Raw genomic sequence first — 17,820 nt, 5'->3', positions numbered from 1 at the left:
TATGGCCTAGGAAAGCAGTAGAGGATGGCCCAAGTCCTTATACTATTTTTATAACATTCCACTATATTTGAAATTATATCAAGACAGAAATATACCAAAATATGCATGGGAAAGATTTTTTTTTTTTAAAGGCAGAGTTACCGAGACAGAGGGAAAGGCAGAGGCAGAGAAAGAGATCTTCCACCCGCAGGTTCACTCCCCAGATGGCCACAATGGCCAGGGCAGGGCCAGGCTGAAGCCAGGAGCCAGGAGCTTCATTTGGGTCTCCCATATGAGTGTAGGGGCCCAAGCACTTGGGCTACCTTCCACTGCTTTCCCAGGCACACTGGCAAGGAAGTGGATAGAAATCGGAGCAGCTGGGATTCGAATCGGCTCACATATGGGATGCTGGTACGGCAGGCAGCAGCTTTATCTGTTATACCACAGTGCCAGCCCCAGAAAAGACCTTTTCTTAAAAAAACACTCTTAAAAATACTACAGGTTGAATAAATCTACGCTTGGGACCAGAAGTGTTCCAGATTTCAGAATTTTCAGGATTTCAGAATATCTGCACATATATGAGGTATCTTGGGGATGCGACCCAGGTCTAAACATGAAACTCATTTATGTTGTATCCACACATTACAAAACAGCCTGAAAGCAATTTTATACCATACTTTTACCCCACCTGTGTTTTGACCATGACCTATCACATGGGGCAAGGGGTGGAATTTTCCACCTGCGGCATCGTCAGTGCTTAGCAAGTTTCGGGTTTTGCATTTTCAGATTACCTGCATGAGGTAAGCACTACAAGTAACCTCATTTTATAGAGGAAGAAAGTCAAGCAAAGTATGAGAGCCAGAAACAAGAGCAGCGTCAAGAGGCTCTAAAGGTACAGAAATTAACCCTCCGGACAGGGGTGGGGGGTGGGGGGGTTGCCAGTACTCTGGGTTATAGGACACTGACCTGGATGCCAACACAGGCAGAGGCATCTGATTTGGTCTCTATTTTCCACCAGACCTCTGAAGAACACACAGGAAAGAAACGACGTGTCAGAGCTGGCCAAACGAGGGGTGGCAGAAGTTGGCTGCTAGCTGGGAGGAGAAAGAACCGGGATGGATGTTTCTGGAAACAGCAGTTGCCAGTGAGCAGTGGACAGGGTAGATGCGGAACAGGTGATAGTGAGACCTACCTCTCACTGTGTACCATTTAGACCTTTTGAATCTGAACCTCACATATTATTGAGGTAGCTTATTGCATCAAGGTACCTTCTCATGGTAAAGGCAGAAAAGGTAAAGCAAACTTAGGGGCTGGGTACTGGGTACAGTGGATTAAGTCAATACTGGAGTGCTGTTTTGAGTCCCAGTTACTCCACGCCTCACATCCAGCTCCCTACCAATGTGCCTGGGAAGGCAGCAGATGATGGCTCAAGTACTTTGGTCCCTGCCACCCACAAGGGAGACCCAAGCTGAATTATTAGCTTCAGCCTGGCCTAGCCCCAGCTGTTGCAGGCATCTGAAGAGTGAACCAGCAGACGGAATCACTTTCTCTCTGTCTACTTCCATCATTCTGCCTTCCAAATAAAAATAAAAAAAAAAAAAAGTTTGACTATGAATCTTTATAACTTTATATTTTGAACTCCAACGTCTGTCAACTTACAAAACTCATTATTTTCTGATGCATGACCCCCTTGATTTTCCTCATCAGTAATTATTGTTTATGTTTTTATGATTTGTTGTTAAGCCCATCTGGACCGATGTCTGTCTCCGTTCCCTGCTTACCTCCTTCCTCCCACTGTTCCCACCTGCAGACATAGGTAATGGCACCCCTGGGATGCAATCCCCCGCAACGTGCAGTCTCTGTGGAAGTGGCCCAGGCACTGCTCAGCGACGTGCAGCCCGAGATGAGCCACGGCAGGACAAACATCCTGAAGGATGTTCCACGGCACAAGCAGGAATGCTGCAGACCAAGCCCAGAGGCTGTGCAGGCACCCAGGAGTCAAAGGGGAACTCGGTTCTCGCTCAGCCTTGCAAACCAAAGCAACGAGCCAGAGCTCCCTGGAGCAGATGCAGGAGCAAAGATGGTGATCTGTGCTACAAACAGGGGCATGTGGTCAAGGACGCATTCCTGGGAGGGAGGCTGAGACATGGAATGCACTCAGATCAGAGCTCCCTCACTCTGCTTACTGAGAGAGGGACATCTGCTAACACGGGGCGGGCAGAGGCCTGGCCCTCCAGAAAGACCCTGGGCAAACAGGAAGACACTGCAGCAGAAGGAAAAACAGGAGGGAATGGGGCTGGCGGAAGGTACCAGGGCTCACTCAAGGCTGCTCTCCTAGAACCAGCGTGGCCTGACCTGCAGGATGGTGAAGGAGGCCATCTGGGGCTCACGTGACAGCTCTGCCACTTACTAGCTGTGCACCTGGGGGGAGGTTTTCAACTCGCTAAGTCTTAGTTTCTGGAATGTCAGTCAGCAGAATGGAGATGGTAACAGTTCTCACCTCATCGGGGTGCTATGAGAATTAAAATGGATGATTCATTGAACGCACATATCCCAGAGCTTGCTACAATCTATAGGCTTGGTGCCAGTGCTGTGGTGCAATGGGTTAAGCTACTGCTTATGACACTATCATCCCATATCTGAGTGCTGGTTCAAACCGCAGCTACTCAGCTTCCTAACCAGCTCCCTGCTAGTGCGCTTGGGAAGACAGCAAATGATGGTCCACGTACCAGGGCTCCTGCCTCCCAAGTGGAGCTCCTGGCTGCTGGCTTTATCCTGGCCCAGCCCGGGGTGTTCGGGCCATTTGTTTCAGCAGATGAAAGAGAGCCCCAGTCCCTGGGCTTTAAACTTCAAAGAAGCTTAGACCAATTCATTTAACAGCATCACTGCTACAGCAGGAACTGAATATTTTTTACATTAAGGCATAAAGGAGTCCAGATATCTTTGATACTTAATACACTGGGAAAGAAGTAACAAAACAGGTATAGAAGAGAAGAAATAACCACACAGCCACGCACTCGACAGTCCCTTAAATATCTTCCTCTTCACCTCCTGCAACTATTGCTTTAACGATTCCTGGATCATCTGTTTTTCCAAGTAGAACTGCATAAATGTCAAGCATGAAGCTGTTATCTGATATTCACATGGTACTTTCCCACAATCTCATTCAAACTGCGCTAGTGCTTGGGATGAAGGTGGAAATCTACCTACAGTGCTGACCCTCCAATCTGCCTGCACCCTGGAGTCAACTAGAGACTTTCCAGAAAACCCGTGTCGAGGCCATACCCCAAAGGAATTAAACAACAATCTCTGGGTATGCACCAGGCTGGGGTATTTTTTCATAGTCCCTTTCGGTTGATCTAAAGATTCCAACAAGCAGCAGAAGTTGGGAATCTGCTCCAAGGAAACCCTCTTATTCTTTGCTATAGAAAAAGAGATCAAGGGTCCTACTCTTGTGCTACAGAGCCATGGAGACAGGGCTCAGGAAGGCTAATGCTGCCACAACCAACGGCCAGAAACAGAACCCAAACCTTCTGATGGGGGAACATTCTCTTCTGGCTTAGCTTGCTCCCACTGTGTGCCAGCCACAAAATGGAGATCTTGCTGCCTGAATACAGCGTCAGGTGTCATGGAGACAGGACAAGAGCAATGGGGAAGGCTTTTCAAAGCTTGATTTGTGGGGCTGGCATCATGGCACAGCGGGTTAAGCCACATGCTGTGAGGCCAGCATCTCACATGAACACCAGCTCAAGTCCCAGCTGCTCTACCTCCAACCCAGCTTCCTGCTATCATGCTTGAGAAAGCAGAAGACAGCCTGGGGGCTGGCTATCTGGAGCAGTAGGTAAAGCTGCTGCCTGCAGTGCCAGCATCCCATATGGGCCACGGTTCGAGTCCCGGCTGCTCCCTTTCCAATACAGCTCTCTGCTATGACCTGGGAAAGCAGTAGAAGATGGCCCAGGTCCTTGGGTCCCTGCACCCATGTGGGAGTCTCGGAAGAAGCTCCTGGCTACTGGCTTCCTATCAGCCTAGCTCCAGACACTGTAGCCATTTGGGGAGTGAATCAGTGCATGGAAGACCTCTCTCTCTCTGCCTCTCTGTATCTCTTTCAAATAAATAAATAAATCTTAAAAAAAAAAAAAAAAAAAAAAAGACGGTCTGTGTGCTTGGGTCCCTGCCACCCACATGGGAGATTCAAATGGAGTTTCAGGCTCCTGACTTCAGCCTGGTCCAGCCCTGGCCTTTGAAGCCATTTGGGGAGTGAACCAGCAGATGGAAGATCAATCACTTTTTTATCTTTCTCTTTCTCTCTTCCTTTCAAATAAATACATAAATCTTTAACAAGACAAATACTTCATTTGTGAGCTGTATCCTGATGAAGAATATGCCAAGAATATGCCAAGTGACAGTGAAGGGCCTGGGGAAAGAGGTGTGACGGCTCAGCTTGGCCAGTAACATTCTGGGGGTAGTACTGAAATGTTCATAAGCAGATGAGGACCACTCTAATCAGCTGCACAGACCTGTGCTAAGAAGCTTCTGGAATCCTGGCCAGTTTCTGCCATTCAGCCACTAATAATACACCTGAGGTCATTCTGGCTGCAAACACTTGGTGGGCAGCAGGTGACCCAGAGGGCTTGTTACAGCACAGCCTGCTGGGAGCCACCCCCAGAGCTCCTGATTGAGTGGGTCAGCGTGGGACAGCAGGAGCATTTCTGACAAGTTCTCGAGGGAAGCAGATACACCGCTCTGGGCGCTCACTGTGTGAACCACCGTACCAGGGTAAAACCTTGGAGAGCCTGGGGACCAGGAAAGTGGCTCAAAAACCACCCAGGGTCCTCCTTCAGCTCCTGGCAAATACCTGACTTATGTCAGTGATGGATATAAGCCACTGACACTAGTTTTTGAAACTCTTTGGGTTATTAAATGTCCCTTAATAACATGTCTAGCAAAAGCCATTGTTTACTGGGAAGAAGCCGATTCTCTCAAATGTGATCAGTTTGTGCAGGGAAGATTTTTCTCTGGGAGAAACAAGAAGGTAAGAGGTGTATGTCCAAAAAAAAAAAAAAAAAAAAAAACCTGGAGTTAAAAATACATGCATGGAGCAGGACTCCATAAAACTAAACAAAGCTATAAAGTGCACCGGGGAGGCTGGAATTGCTGCAGTTCGTGCAGCCTGCCTCTAACAAGAGACCTCTCGTGTAAATCTCGCCAATCCCAGGAGGCAGGTGTTCATTTAGTCTGGTTTTGCCAATGAGGAAACAGAGGCTCACAAGGGTTTAAGTAACTTGACCAAGGTCACAGAATTAGCAAGTGACAGGAGCCAGCCATTGCGGGGGCAGCGGGCTAATTTGCCACTTGCCATTCCCAGGAATCTCATACTGGAAAGCCAACTGCATCCCAGCTGCTCTGATTCTGATCCAGCTTCCCATTGGGAAGGCAGCAGAAGATGGCCCAAGTCCTCGGGCCCCTGCCTTCCATGTGGGATACCTGGATGGAGTTCCTGGCTCTTGGCTTTAGCTGGTTTAAATGGCTGTTGTGGCCATTTGGAGAGTGAACCAGCAGATGGAAGATCATTCTCTCCCTGTCTCTGTCTCTCTCTGTCAATATGCCTTTCAAAAATATTAATAAATCTTTAAAAAAAAAAAGACTTGGCAAGTGACAAATGCATGCAAGACTCAAGTATCGTCAAGGGAGACAGCCATGGACAAGGTCTTCCTGGAGGGCTACTCTGGAGATCCATGTGGCGAGGAATTGGCCTCATCCCTACACCTCCTGGAGGTGAAGCAGCAAAGGTTCCCAGGGGTCAAGGAGCCCAGAGACCCTTCCTGCGCGGGGCAGCTCAGCACCAGCATCCTGGCTCCATTCCCTGGAGGGTTTCCTCTGCTCATCCCAGAGAATCCTGCACACCCCAATTAAAGAGAAGTCCCTGCCGGCTTCTGGAATCCCCCCGACACCACCTACCGCTCTGGGTGGACTGCACACGACACGAGAAAATCTTGCAGAGTTTACCACCTCTTGGGCCTCAGTCAGCAAAGAACCACATCAGTGTGCTCCAAACCATTGGCAACAGAGGTGAAAGGCGCCCACTCCCGGAACCACTCCTCAACCCCTCTTAGCACAGCAGGGAGGACCAAGCTCCCACTCTGGAGCCTCCTCATCTGTAAAACACCACCAGCGGAGTTCCCCTCCTGACCCTGGGATAATTCAGAGTCCATCAGCAGTTCTCAAAGTGCGAGCCGTGGACCAGCAGGGTGACCTGGGCACCTGTGAGAAACGTACACCCACAGACTGAGACTCCAGGTGTCCAGCAAAGCTCTGCAGGGGATTCTGCTGCTCCCCTGGGTCTGACAACCATTGCTCTAGAATGTAAGCTCCACAAGGACTCTTGTCGGTATCAGCACTGCTAACCCCCCGCGCCAGGACAACGCATGGCATCCTACAGGCACGCCATCCAATAAATAAATGTCAAATGGCTGACACGGGAGAGGAAGCAAACTGAGGTTCAGAGAGCAGATCCATGAAGCTGTACCTCTTGCTAATCCCCAGTAAATTCCACGAGCTGCAGATGGTGTGTTATCTCGCCCCATTGCACTCCCAGCCCTTAGCCCAGCTCACCAAATGGGGCTCTTGGTTAACGCCCTGCTGAGAGCACAAAGGTTCTTTGGCTCCAAATCTAGGTTCACACCACCACCGTCAACAGGTGTCAGAGTGAAGCCTGCTCCTCCATCTTCCTAAGACAGGGCAAAGAGCTCGAGACACCAGCAAGCTCCTGGTCATAAAGCAGTTGCTCTGCGTAACTGCCAGCCAGGCTCGCTCTCCTCGGTGCACAGCCCACTGCGGCAGGGACTTTGCACCGGTCCTCGGCACGGGCATCTGCACGCTGGCGCACTCCATAAATACCTGCTGAGTGAGTGTCCAACCCCAGCCAGGTGGAACGTGATAAATACCGCTGCCTTCTGCACCTCCACCGCACCACCCTCAGCAGATTCTCTACCACCTCAGGAAAACGCCGGGGAAAGTCAAGCCCGGTGCTGTCAATGCAGGCACAAATGCCAAAGACTTCCTCTTCCCCCATCAGGCTTTTCAGCTCTGCCATGACAATTGCAAGTCATTACCCCTGCCTCTGGCTCCATACACAGCCCCGTGGCCGCTTCCTGGCTAGAGAGGCTTCACGCCAGAAATTCCAAAGAAGGGCTTGCCTCTGATAAGACTGGGGGGAGGGGCGGTTTATTGATTCACTTATATAATGAGTGCCACCAAGCTGGTTTGCAAGCTCTACCATCACTGTGGCCCATCAGGAAGAAACTTGAGTTGGCAAGGAAGAAATCAGCATTTTAGTTCACCTACCAGTGCCCAAGAAGGCAAGTTAAGCTAGCTAGGGACAGCTCCCAGTGGAATGTGCCCTGTGCTCAGAATTTCCACCAATGGTGTCCTCTCATACCTCTCCCAGCCCTCAGGGGTAGGGAGGTCCTCCCCATACCTGTTTTATAGGACAAAGAACTGGTTCAAGGTCACTCATTGCACCTCGTTTACTCCATGTCCTCTGGGGATCTTTATGGCTGTTGCAGGGAACAGCGTGGTATGTACGGACCAGGCTGGGCTGGAACCACACACATTGCACTCTGCAGTGAACAAGCTACATACAGCCATAGGTGTTTCTGTTTGTTCCCCGCAGTTAAAGAGGTCCCTCTCCTACTTCCTCTTCCTTCTCTTCCTTCCTCTCCAACTCACAGAAAATGCAGCAGCACCAGGAGTCAGGCTTCAAAATCAGATCTACATTCAGATTCCAACTCTGAGCCTTTCTACATGTGACCTTGAGCTTGTCACCTCATGTCTCTCAGCCTGTTTCCCCATTTGCAAAACACCAGAAGGATCCAATGAGCAAGTGCTTGGAGTATGACACACCAGGTCCATCCCATGACAGACAACCATCAACAGTCACCATCATTAGCACCAGATGCCAGTTCACTGTTGTGATACAAAGACCAACAGCACTCTTCTAAGAAATTCCTAGGAGGCTGGCATTGTGGTAGATCGGGTTAAGCTGCCACCTGAGACACCAGCACCTCTGGTGAGTGCCGGTTCCTGTCCTTGCTGCTCCATTTCCCAGCCAACTCCCTGCTGGTGTGCTCGGGAGGGCAGCACAGAATGGCCAGAGTTCCCAGGCCCCCCACTACAAACATGAGAGACCTGGATGGAGTTTTGGGCTCCTGGCTTTGGCCTGGCCTAGTCCTGGCTGTTGTGGCCATCTGGGGAGTGAACCAATGGGTGGAAGATCTTTCTCTCTCTCTCTCTCTCTCTCTGTCTCTGTCTCTCCCTCCTCCTCTCTGATTTTCAAATAAATTAAAAAAAAAAATTCTAAAAGAAATTCCTGAACTACAAAGGGAAAGACTCCCAGAGCCCTCGCTCTCCAAGAAAAGCCAGACAAGACGCAGGATCGGAAGGCAGTTCCAGGGTCCTCTCACCCTAGCAGCCACCCCACGCCTCTCTCCTGACATCTGATCCTCCCAAGTCAGTTACCAGTCACCAGATCCCAACAAGGAACAGCCACTGAACAGGGAGGAAGTCAGCAGCGGGAGGGGGCTACCGCCGAAGGAGGTCTGGGTGACAGCAGGCAGCCGACCGGGGGAAAGTCGGCAGCTGCTGTTGGCCTGGTGTCTTCACTGCCAAAGCGTGATGAATGGAGCCGGGGGGGGGGGGGGGGGGACACCAACAAAGGTGTCCCTAATCTTGATGTAGCTTCATTTTTTTTTTTTTTTCCTGGCTGACCACTGAGTGAGAACTTAAGCCTCAGTCCCTATTCTTTGGCAGACATTTGAAACTGAAAGATCCCATTTCTTCGCAACAGCGGCAAGGGATGCGGTGGGTGGACGAACTGAAGGCAATTCAGGGCTGGGGAGTGGGCCTGTGACCCAGCCCGCTCGTCCGTCCCCCCTCCTCGCCAGCCTCTCTGATGCACCCCTCTTCCCTGCCCAGCATCCTTACAGAATGGGTCTCATCCTCACCCACCCCCGGCCCCCCTACTTGGGCAAGGGGTTTTCTGATCAGGAGCTGGAGGCTGAACGGCTGCTGGCGAGGGGAGAAATAACCAAACGCCACTGTATCCAATTTCTTCATGGGCTAACCTCAGCAACAGGGGCTCAGGCAACCTAGAAGCACCTTCGCAGCCGGCTGGCCCTTTCTCCGCCAAAAGAGAGGCAGGGCAGGAGAGTTTCACGCAAACTCAATGCGATCCAGCCCTCAGTCTACAGCTAGAAAGCACTTTCCCCCACATAAGAGGACACTGAAGCCACTTCTCCAGAGGAAGTGGATTCCTCTGCAGCTAGGGACTGCAGATCCTCACTGCCTGCAGCTAGCTGTGGCCAGAGAGAGGACCTGACCCTCAGCGTGGCACTAGGCATGCACCCCTCTGTAAATGTTACCAACACCTGCCGGAGGCTGCTTCTGCAGCAACACGTTGGCCATCGGCAACTCTCGCTTATTCTAGCCTTGTCTCGCCTTACCTGCACCTCAGCTCGGTGTGCCAACCTTCCCGGTAACTAAGGCAACCTGATTCTCTTCCCTTCAAAAGGGCAGTGTTTCACAGCTACCTGGGACCCCAGGGAATTGGAAAAATCAGGTCAGTTTGGATAAGCCCTGTCCCCAGAAAAGGGAGGGATGGTGACAGAGAGAAGCTGCCATGGCTGCTCATCCCTGGCTGGCTTTTGGGAGCATGCACCCAAGCGACTTGGAAATGACTTTGAACTCTGCACAGACTTCATCCTTCAAAGAGTTTCTCTGCCTTTGTCTCTCTGCTCTCATCCCCAGAGTCCTGGTTAGCAGGCTGTGCCCAGAGGGAGAGCTTCCGCCAAATGGTTTCCTAAGCTGCCATGCAGATCTCACTAGCTTCTCCAGTTAGGGCCCCTTAGCAACATCTCTGTGAGATCCTTATCAGGTGCAGTCATTTTAAGAATAAATGGTAGGGGCCGGCACCGCAGCTGAATAGGTTAATCCTCCGCCTGTGGCGCCGGTACCCCGGGTTCTAGTCCCGGTCGGGGCGCCAGATTCTGTCCCGGTTGCCCCTCTTCCAGGCCAGCTCTCTGCTGTGGCCAGGGAGTGCAGTGGAGGATGGCCCAGGTGCTTGGGCCCTGCACCCCATGGGAGACCAGGAGAAGCACCTGGCTCCTGCCATCGGATCAGCGCGGTGCGCCGGCCGCAGCGTGCCGGCGGCGGCCATTGGAGGGTGAACCAACAGCAAAGGAAGACCTTTCTCTCTGTCTCTCACTGTCCACTCTGCTTGTAAAAAAAAAAAAAAAAAAAAACACAACAACAAAAAAGAAACAGTCTAAACATTTGATGTGTTACCATTTATTATTTTATCTGTGGGTTCCTATGTCTCTTCTTTCTCCCTCTTATCTATACTAGTGCTTCTTACTCTCAATACCTTTTCCTTTTCTTTGTTTGAAAGTCAGAGTTACAGAGGGAGGGAGGGAGGGAGACAGAGATGTCTTCTATCCTCTGGTTCATCCCCCAAAATGGCCGGAATAGATGGAGCTGGGCCTGGCAGAACCCAGGAGCTCAGAACTCCATCTGGATCTCCCATGTGGATGGTAGGGACCCAAGTACTTGGGCCATCTTCTGCTGCTTTCCCAGGTGCATTAGCAGAGAGCTGGATCGGAAGTGAGGCAGCTGAGACTCGATCTGGTACCCATAAGGGAAGCCAGCATCACGGGTGCCAAGTTAACCCACTATACCTCAATACCAAGTCGCTTAATTTCTTCCTTAATAACTGACACAAGATGTTCTCAGGCATGGCCAAAGCCCATGGAATGTATGGATCATAAGCTCAAGTTGTGGATGAGAAGAAATACCCTCTAACAACCTGACTACAGGTAGAGTATTACAGGTATACAGGTAATAATGAATCATTATGAGCAGAAGCAGACAGAGAAGACAGAATGTGGGCAAATTTTCTGGCAGACTGGTTCTAACTCCAACTTAAGAAATTATACTAGAGTATACGAGGCTGGTGCCATGGCACAGAGAGTAAAGCCTCCACCTGCAGCACTGCATCCCACATGGGTGCCAGTTCAAGTCCCAGCTGCTCAACTTGCGATCCAACTCCCTGCTAATGGCCAGCAGAGGATGACCCAAGTGCTTGAGCCCCTGCACTGATGTGGGAGACTCAGAAGAAGCTCCTGGCACCTGGCTTCGGATCAGCCCAGCTCTAGCCGTTGCAACACTTGGAGAGTGAACCAGCGGATCAAAGCACTCTCGCATGCTCTCTCTCTCTCTCTCAACTCTGCCTTTGAAATAAATAGATACATCTTAAAAAAAAAGAAAGTACACTAAAATATAAGTGGGTAGAAAGTGACAGTCTGACAATAACCCTAAATCCATTTTAATCAATTATAGAGTAGTAATTCCCTAGCCATCACTGGTACTTTGACCATTCAACATATAGGAAATTCCTATGATGTGACTCACCCATGACTGAGACACCATGAATGAAACTTCCTGGTCTACACAGTCAAAAGGATTGTGAGTAACTCAGCCACAAACATAAAACAGGTCCCAACTATCACCAAGGAGGAGAGAACTGGATCTGATGTTAAGGAAAAGCAAGAAGTACACTTTCCATAAAAAAAGAGGAAAGGAGACCTTGACTAGACCCAAGACTGCCATTTATCTGCTTTGTGACCTTGGCCAAGTCACTTGCGTCTGTGTCCGAGTTTTGCAAGGAAACGAGAGGTCAAGTTTACATGACCACAAAGGCCATTCTTATGGCAAGGCTGGGCAGAGAGACGGCCTGCATTTGACCTGGGCTTTTGCAGGAACTCCGCAGCACAAGGTAAAGGCAGCGGCACTCCTAAGTGCCCCATTGCGTGTTTATAGCACCCTCTCCTCACTGTAGCTCATTTTATGCTCTTGATCACCTTTGGTGGTTTATGTGTGTCCCCTCGTCAGAGGTTCAGAGAGAACGTGTAACTTTCCAAAGTGACTCAGGCAGCAAACGGAACAGCCAGGATTCCAGGATCCGCAGGCTTACCCTCTTTCAATGACCCACACCTGCCCTCTGTCTGACCACGGCCTGGCCACACTCGAGTGGTCACAGGTAAATGAAACAGTGCCAGTCCCATCCATCTCCCAAGGCCAAATTCCTCAGGCAATGGAGCAGAGGTCTTGATCCAGCAACTAACTCAGCGGGAAGCTGAATGGTGCAAGTGGTTAGAAATGTGGGCACCAGAACTGGCCTAGCAGGCACTCCCCGCTCAGCTTCACAACAGTTGAGTGGCTTCACCAAACTTAGCCTCCCTGAGCCTCAGGTAATGCAGATAGATCAATGCACCTGTTCCCGGGGTTGCTGGGAGGATTTAAAGTAACTCACGGGAAGCTCGTGGTAGGCGGCCTGAACACAGAAGCGCTGGGCAGCACCTGCGACCTCGACCAAGCAGTTTCCAGGCTCATCTATGGCAGGAGTTAGCACCCTGATGAGAGCCCAGAAATCAGGAGCAAACACCTTGGCTTAAGGCTTTTGAGAGTTCTGAACCTCTCTGTCTGAGTCCCCTACGTGTCTGTAACCCGGAGGAGGTCAGGGTCTTTTGATTGCGGTAGACCTAACTTCTCAGACTTCAGATGACTTCACAAAGACCAGGGGGAGCCCAGGTGCCTCCTCACGTGGCATCTCACAGACTTTCTAGCCTGGGGCTCCAGCACCCATCACACACACCTGCAGTGCGCCCCGGTCCCCAGGTAGTCCTCACAAGATCTGATCACAAAGCACAGGGCAGCGGGAATCAGGTTCGAGGAACTTCCTCCCAAAGGGCCACTCCCAGTGATGCATTCTTCCTCCAACCACCGGCATGTGTACTTGTGCGTGCCAGGAAGGCAAACTCCCGGGGAACGTCGGCCCTTTGCTGGGAGGGTTCACGACACCGCAGTGCCTCTGCAAAGCGAGCCCAGCTCCAAAGGAGCCCTAACACCGATGGGCAGCACCTGATTGCCCAACAACCTGGTACCTTCCAGGACCGGCCTGGACTCGGGGAAGCGCCTGAGCGCCGCCAGAGCCTTTGGCCCAGTGGGCAGGGCCCGAGCTGCCCGCTGGACCCCTTGTGGTTGTTGGGACAACGGTGCTCAGGAATTTCGGCCTCCCAGTCTTGCCCAGGGTGGGAAGGGGACAGAATTGGCAGGGCTGGCTGCCCGGCGGCTCTTCCATCCCCCTGGTGAAAGGGTAAGCTGAAAACTGGATTCCCTACCCCCAGCAGCTCCACGCTGCCACCACACAAAACAGCTCAGCCCCAGAGCGAGGAATGTGCCAAGACATTCTTTAGGGCTGGTAACCGGAGACGCTATTTGTCTTCGGTGGCTAAGAAATCACTTTTCGGACTGAAGAGCCATTCGACGGGCTTGTTTTAAATTCAGGGGAATGGGTGGACGTCTCCATGATGCAGGTAAGAATAAAGCCAAGGCAAACAGACACACTGTAAGGAATGGGCTTTTTGATTAATTTTTTCTTTTTATCTCACTACATTAGCCAGTTGCAGAGATGTAACTGCCCTGGCAGAATTTCTCTCCCTGCCCTAGGGGGCCTGAGGAGAAGCTGGGCTCTTTTTTAGCTCTGTTAAGTTTCTTCCTCTCAACTCACTCCCATCTCCCCTCATCAAGTCAAGAGGGGCCCGGAGATGCCAAGGGTCTGAAACACTACCTGAGATTGCACATAGTCAACTTCTCTTCCCTCAGCAAGGCGCACTCAAATCTCAGAGAAGCCTGGCCCCAGGGCACACATGCAGGACTGAAAGACAGAAATTCCCAGCAGGCAGTGCGGAGGTAGATGCTGCAGGGGCCCAAGTGGACAATCTCTGCTCTTTCCCAGAACTTTCAAAGTGACCCCCAGGGTTACCCTCGGGCCTCAAGCTCTAGACGCACACAGCCCAGTGTGGGTGGGGTGACCAGGAGAGACAGTAAAGCCGTAGAAACCAGACACTTCGAAGGTGAAGACGGTGAACAACTCACTGCTTACTAATTTGCCTAAAAACAATGGCTGGGCAGGCCTGGCACAGGGGCCTTGAGCAGGCCACGCCATCCAGCCAACATAGTAGCACTGGGCTAGTTTCTCCGCCGGTATTTCTCAAGGCTTCCCTCTATTTCTAGCAATGAGTATTACTAGTTTTCTATTTGCAAAAGGGACACTAAAAATCCCAAAGTGAGTTGATCCAAAATCAAGCATTAAGAAAGCAACAGCTGGGAACGGTGTTATGGGAAGGTGGATTGAGCTGCCGCCGGCAACGTAGGCTTCCCAAACGGGTGCCAGTTCGAGACCAGCTGTTCCACTGCTGCGCCAGCTCTCCGCTCATGCTCCTGGGAAAAGCAGCACAAGCTGGCCTAAGTGCTTGGGCCCCTGCACCCATGTGGGAGATCTGGAAGAAACTCCAGGCTCCTGGTTTTGGTCTGGCATCGCCCTGGCCGTTGTAGCATTTGGGGAGTGAACCACCGGGTGGAAGATTTCTGTCTCTCCCTTTCTCTCTGTAACTCTGCCTTCCAAATAAATAAATGTCTTAAAGAAATCAAGGGGCTGGAGCTATGGCATAGTGGGCTAAGCCTCCACCTGCAGCATCAGCATCCCATATGGCCACCAGTTCGTGTCCCAGCTGCTCCTCTTCCAATCCAGCTCTCTGCTATGGCCTGGGAATGCAGCCAAAGATGGCCCAAGTGCTTGGGCCCCTGTATCCATGTGAGGGACTCGGAAAGAACTCCTGGCTCCTGGCTTTGGATCAGCCCAGGTCTGGCCATTGTGGCCGTTCAGGGAGTGAACCAGTGGATCAAAGACCTCTGTCTCTCACTCTGTCTGTAACTCTACCTCTCAAATATATAAATAATTTTAAATAAAAAAGAAATCAAGAAAGCAACAGCTCAGGTGAATATAACAAAAAACCAGGAAGGTGGTCCTGTAATACTACCATGTGGGAGACCATGTCCTAGCCAGGTGGTTCTTCATGAAGCCACACGCCCACTCGCTCTGCAGTGTGAACATACCTTTCCCTGATCCCTGGCCCTCTCTGAGCCACAGGAAGTCCTCAGACCTATCGCTGTCAGTGCTGGAGGGGCTGGCCTGGTCCTCCCACGTGCTAACAGCACTCGGGCCTCAGCCGGCTCCGGAGGACGACATGTAAGCCTGAACCTGTGTCTGCTCTACGGGGAAGATAAGGGAAGGGGGCTGCCAAGGTCACCACCACAATAAAAGAGGCTTGGGGGCAAGTGCCCTGAGCAACGTGTGGAAGACACGGATCAGGTCAGGCCTGGAGAGGAGCGCTCCAGAGGCAGGGCATCCACTCTGGTGCCACGACCGGAACACTCAAGCAAACCATACTTCTGGCCGGCAACTTTTCCCTGGTGCTTAAAAATTGGGGGCGGGTGTCATGGTACAGTAGGTGAAGTCACCACTGGAGACAACGGCAACCCATACTGGGGTGCCTGGTTCTGAGCCCATCTCCTCTGTTTCTAATCCAGCTTCTGCCACTGCATCCTGGTAGGCAGCAGCAGATGATGGCTCAAGTACTTGGGTCCCTGCCACCCATGTGGGAGAACGGGATGGAGTTCCTGGCTCCCAGCTTCGGAGTGGCCCAGCCTTGGCTGTTGCAGTTCTTTGAGGAGTGAACAGCAAATAGAAGCTCCCCTATCTCCCTCCACTCTGCTCTCCCCTCCCACCACTCTGCCTTTTAAATGAATAAATCTTGAATTTAGGAAAATGTCAATGGAAATTGGCTTCCGATCGCCTAGGTCACCTCCCACAACAGTCCCACTATGACCCATTGCCATCTAGCAAAACGTGAGGCGCAGAGGCTAAAGCAGTGTGCTTTCCAGATTACATCGGCAAGACATTCGGCCAGATGCTGAGCAGTGTGGGCACCCAGAAATCACTGAGGGAATGAATGAATGGACACAAGAGCTCACAGAAACCACTGGGTCTCTCAACTCTCTCATCCTCTGCCTCCTTTCCCGGTTTCACCCACACGGTGCTCTATACCCCATCCTAGCCCTCTACAACACCTCGTCCCCATCCCAACATCCCAAGATGAAGGGCCCCAAAAATGTGCCTCAATTCCTTCCAGGGACCCGAACCCCACGGCCAGAGACCAGATGAACATGCCACATTCCCGAGATCCTCTGACCCCAGTCCGTGTCAGCAAAGGACAACTCAGAGACCCGGCACTGGTGTGGTGCCCCCTCTGTGGGCCATATATGGGGAGGGCGTGTACGCGCAAAGAAACGCCAGGCAGGGAACCCCGGGAGAAAGTCTGGGGGACTCAGAGCCACCTCTCACTGCCCCTGTCTCAGCAACGCCATCTCCTGCTCCGGCCGGCCTGGTACCGACCAAGGTCAGGACAGCTGCTGCAGGGCCGGAGAAACCTCCCCTGCGCGGACTCAGGGAGGAGACAGAGGCGTGGGCAGGGCTCAGGGAAGGCCTCTCACCTCCTTCTGCATCCTAACAGCTTCCAAGTTGCTGAGATTCCTGGAGAACCAGTCTCCCTCACCTGCCCTCCCCCGCGCCTTCCTCTCGCTCTCCCCTCGGCCTTCGGAGCTCCGGGACGGGCTCCGGTGCTCAGATCCAGCGCCTCCGAGGCACCTGTCAAAAGGCGTACTCCAACCTGCCTGCTCCTCGCCGAGTGCCTAGCCCTTCACTGTATCCTGGATCCCCACCGTCCCATCCCCCCGTCCCCCCAACCCCCAAAGCTGGGGACGACCCTGCTTCCACTGGCGAGGTCGCTACCTCCTCCCGGTCCGGACCTCTCTTCCTAAAAGGGGCGGTGGGCGGGGCTACAGCTTAAGGTCAAAACTCTGGGCAGGTGCAGCTGGGGCCTAAGTCCTCCCTCGGGGGATCGCGGTGGGGGCAAGAACCGTGCTCGGGAGCGGTGGGGGTGGGGACAAGCTGCAGAAAGCGCTAAGAGGCACGCAGAGTCTCCCCGCCCGGTGGCCCCAAGGGCAGGTGAGGGCCCCGCGGGCGTGGGGGAGGGCGGGGGCTGCCTGGGGGTCCTACCTGTCCCGCGGGTCGATCCAGCTGGTGGTGCGGTTCGTGTGGTCTATGTAATAGACCTTGCCGTCGAAGTCGCGCGCCTCCTCCCAGCCCTCCGGCAGGGGCAACTCCGGCCGGGGCATCTTTCCGAGCGCGGCCCGCTCTCCCCCATGCAGCTCCCCGGCCGCCGCGGGGGGCTCAACGGCTCCAGCCGGCTGCTTTCAGCCCGGGCGGCCGCCGAGGCACCATGATCAGGGGGGTAGCTCCCGCGGGTTGGGGGGGCCCTACTGGGGGCCGGCCGGGGTGGCGCCGCTGTCCATGCGGCCCTGCGGCCACGGCCCGGCGCCGCCCGCCTCTCACGCTGCCATGTGCGCCCGCAGCGGCGCGGTGCGGGCCCGGGTGCGCGCCCAGCCGGCCGGGCAGAGCGAGCCGAACGCTGCCGCCGCCGCCTGCCCTCCTCCGCGGCGCGCTGCGCTGCGCTCTCCACGCCGCCGCCGCCGCCGCCTCCTTCTCCTCCCCCCAAGCCGGGCGCCGAGCCTCCTCTCTGCTCCGCCGCTCCGAGCTCTCTCAGTTTGCGACTTCTGCCTCCGCCAGGTGCGGCTCGGCCGGTGCAGGTAACTGCGCTGCCCCGGAAACAGGAGGCGGAGCACCGGGCGCCGGGGTTCCCGGGTCTCCTCCCCTCGCCAGCGCCACGAGGGCGGGTCCTAGGGCGGGAGACGCGCCCCCTCGTGGGACAGTCCGAACCGCCGGCCACCCCTTACGCCGCGCCTGCAGAGGGAAAGGCAGGCCGCCCCTTACCTGGGTCCCACACCCAAACCGGAGCCCTGGAGGCTGAGGCTAAGACCCGCTGTGCC

General features: G+C 53.2%; 1 protein-coding gene across 2 annotated transcripts in view; it reads right to left on the bottom strand.

Moving 5' to 3' along the window:
• Positions 1-17,583, bottom strand: part of WWC1 (WW and C2 domain containing 1) — a 176,383-nt gene extending 158,800 nt beyond the window's left edge. For both annotated transcript variants that reach the window (XM_008255374.5, XM_002710366.6), the window contains exon 1: positions 16,991-17,583. In XM_008255374.5, coding sequence (XP_008253596.3) covers positions 16,991-17,109 — 119 coding nt within the window. In that variant the 5' untranslated portion in view covers positions 17,110-17,583. The remainder of the gene's footprint in view (positions 1-16,990) is intronic.
• Positions 17,584-17,820: the final 237 nt, after the last annotated feature.

This window comes from Oryctolagus cuniculus, chromosome 6 (assembly GCF_051225735.1).
Source record: "Oryctolagus cuniculus isolate XC-2025 breed Fujian yellow rabbit chromosome 6, ASM5122573v1, whole genome shotgun sequence".
Classification (NCBI taxonomy): domain Eukaryota; kingdom Metazoa; phylum Chordata; class Mammalia; order Lagomorpha; family Leporidae; genus Oryctolagus; species Oryctolagus cuniculus.
This window is presented reverse-complemented; position numbering and strand designations above follow the sequence as displayed.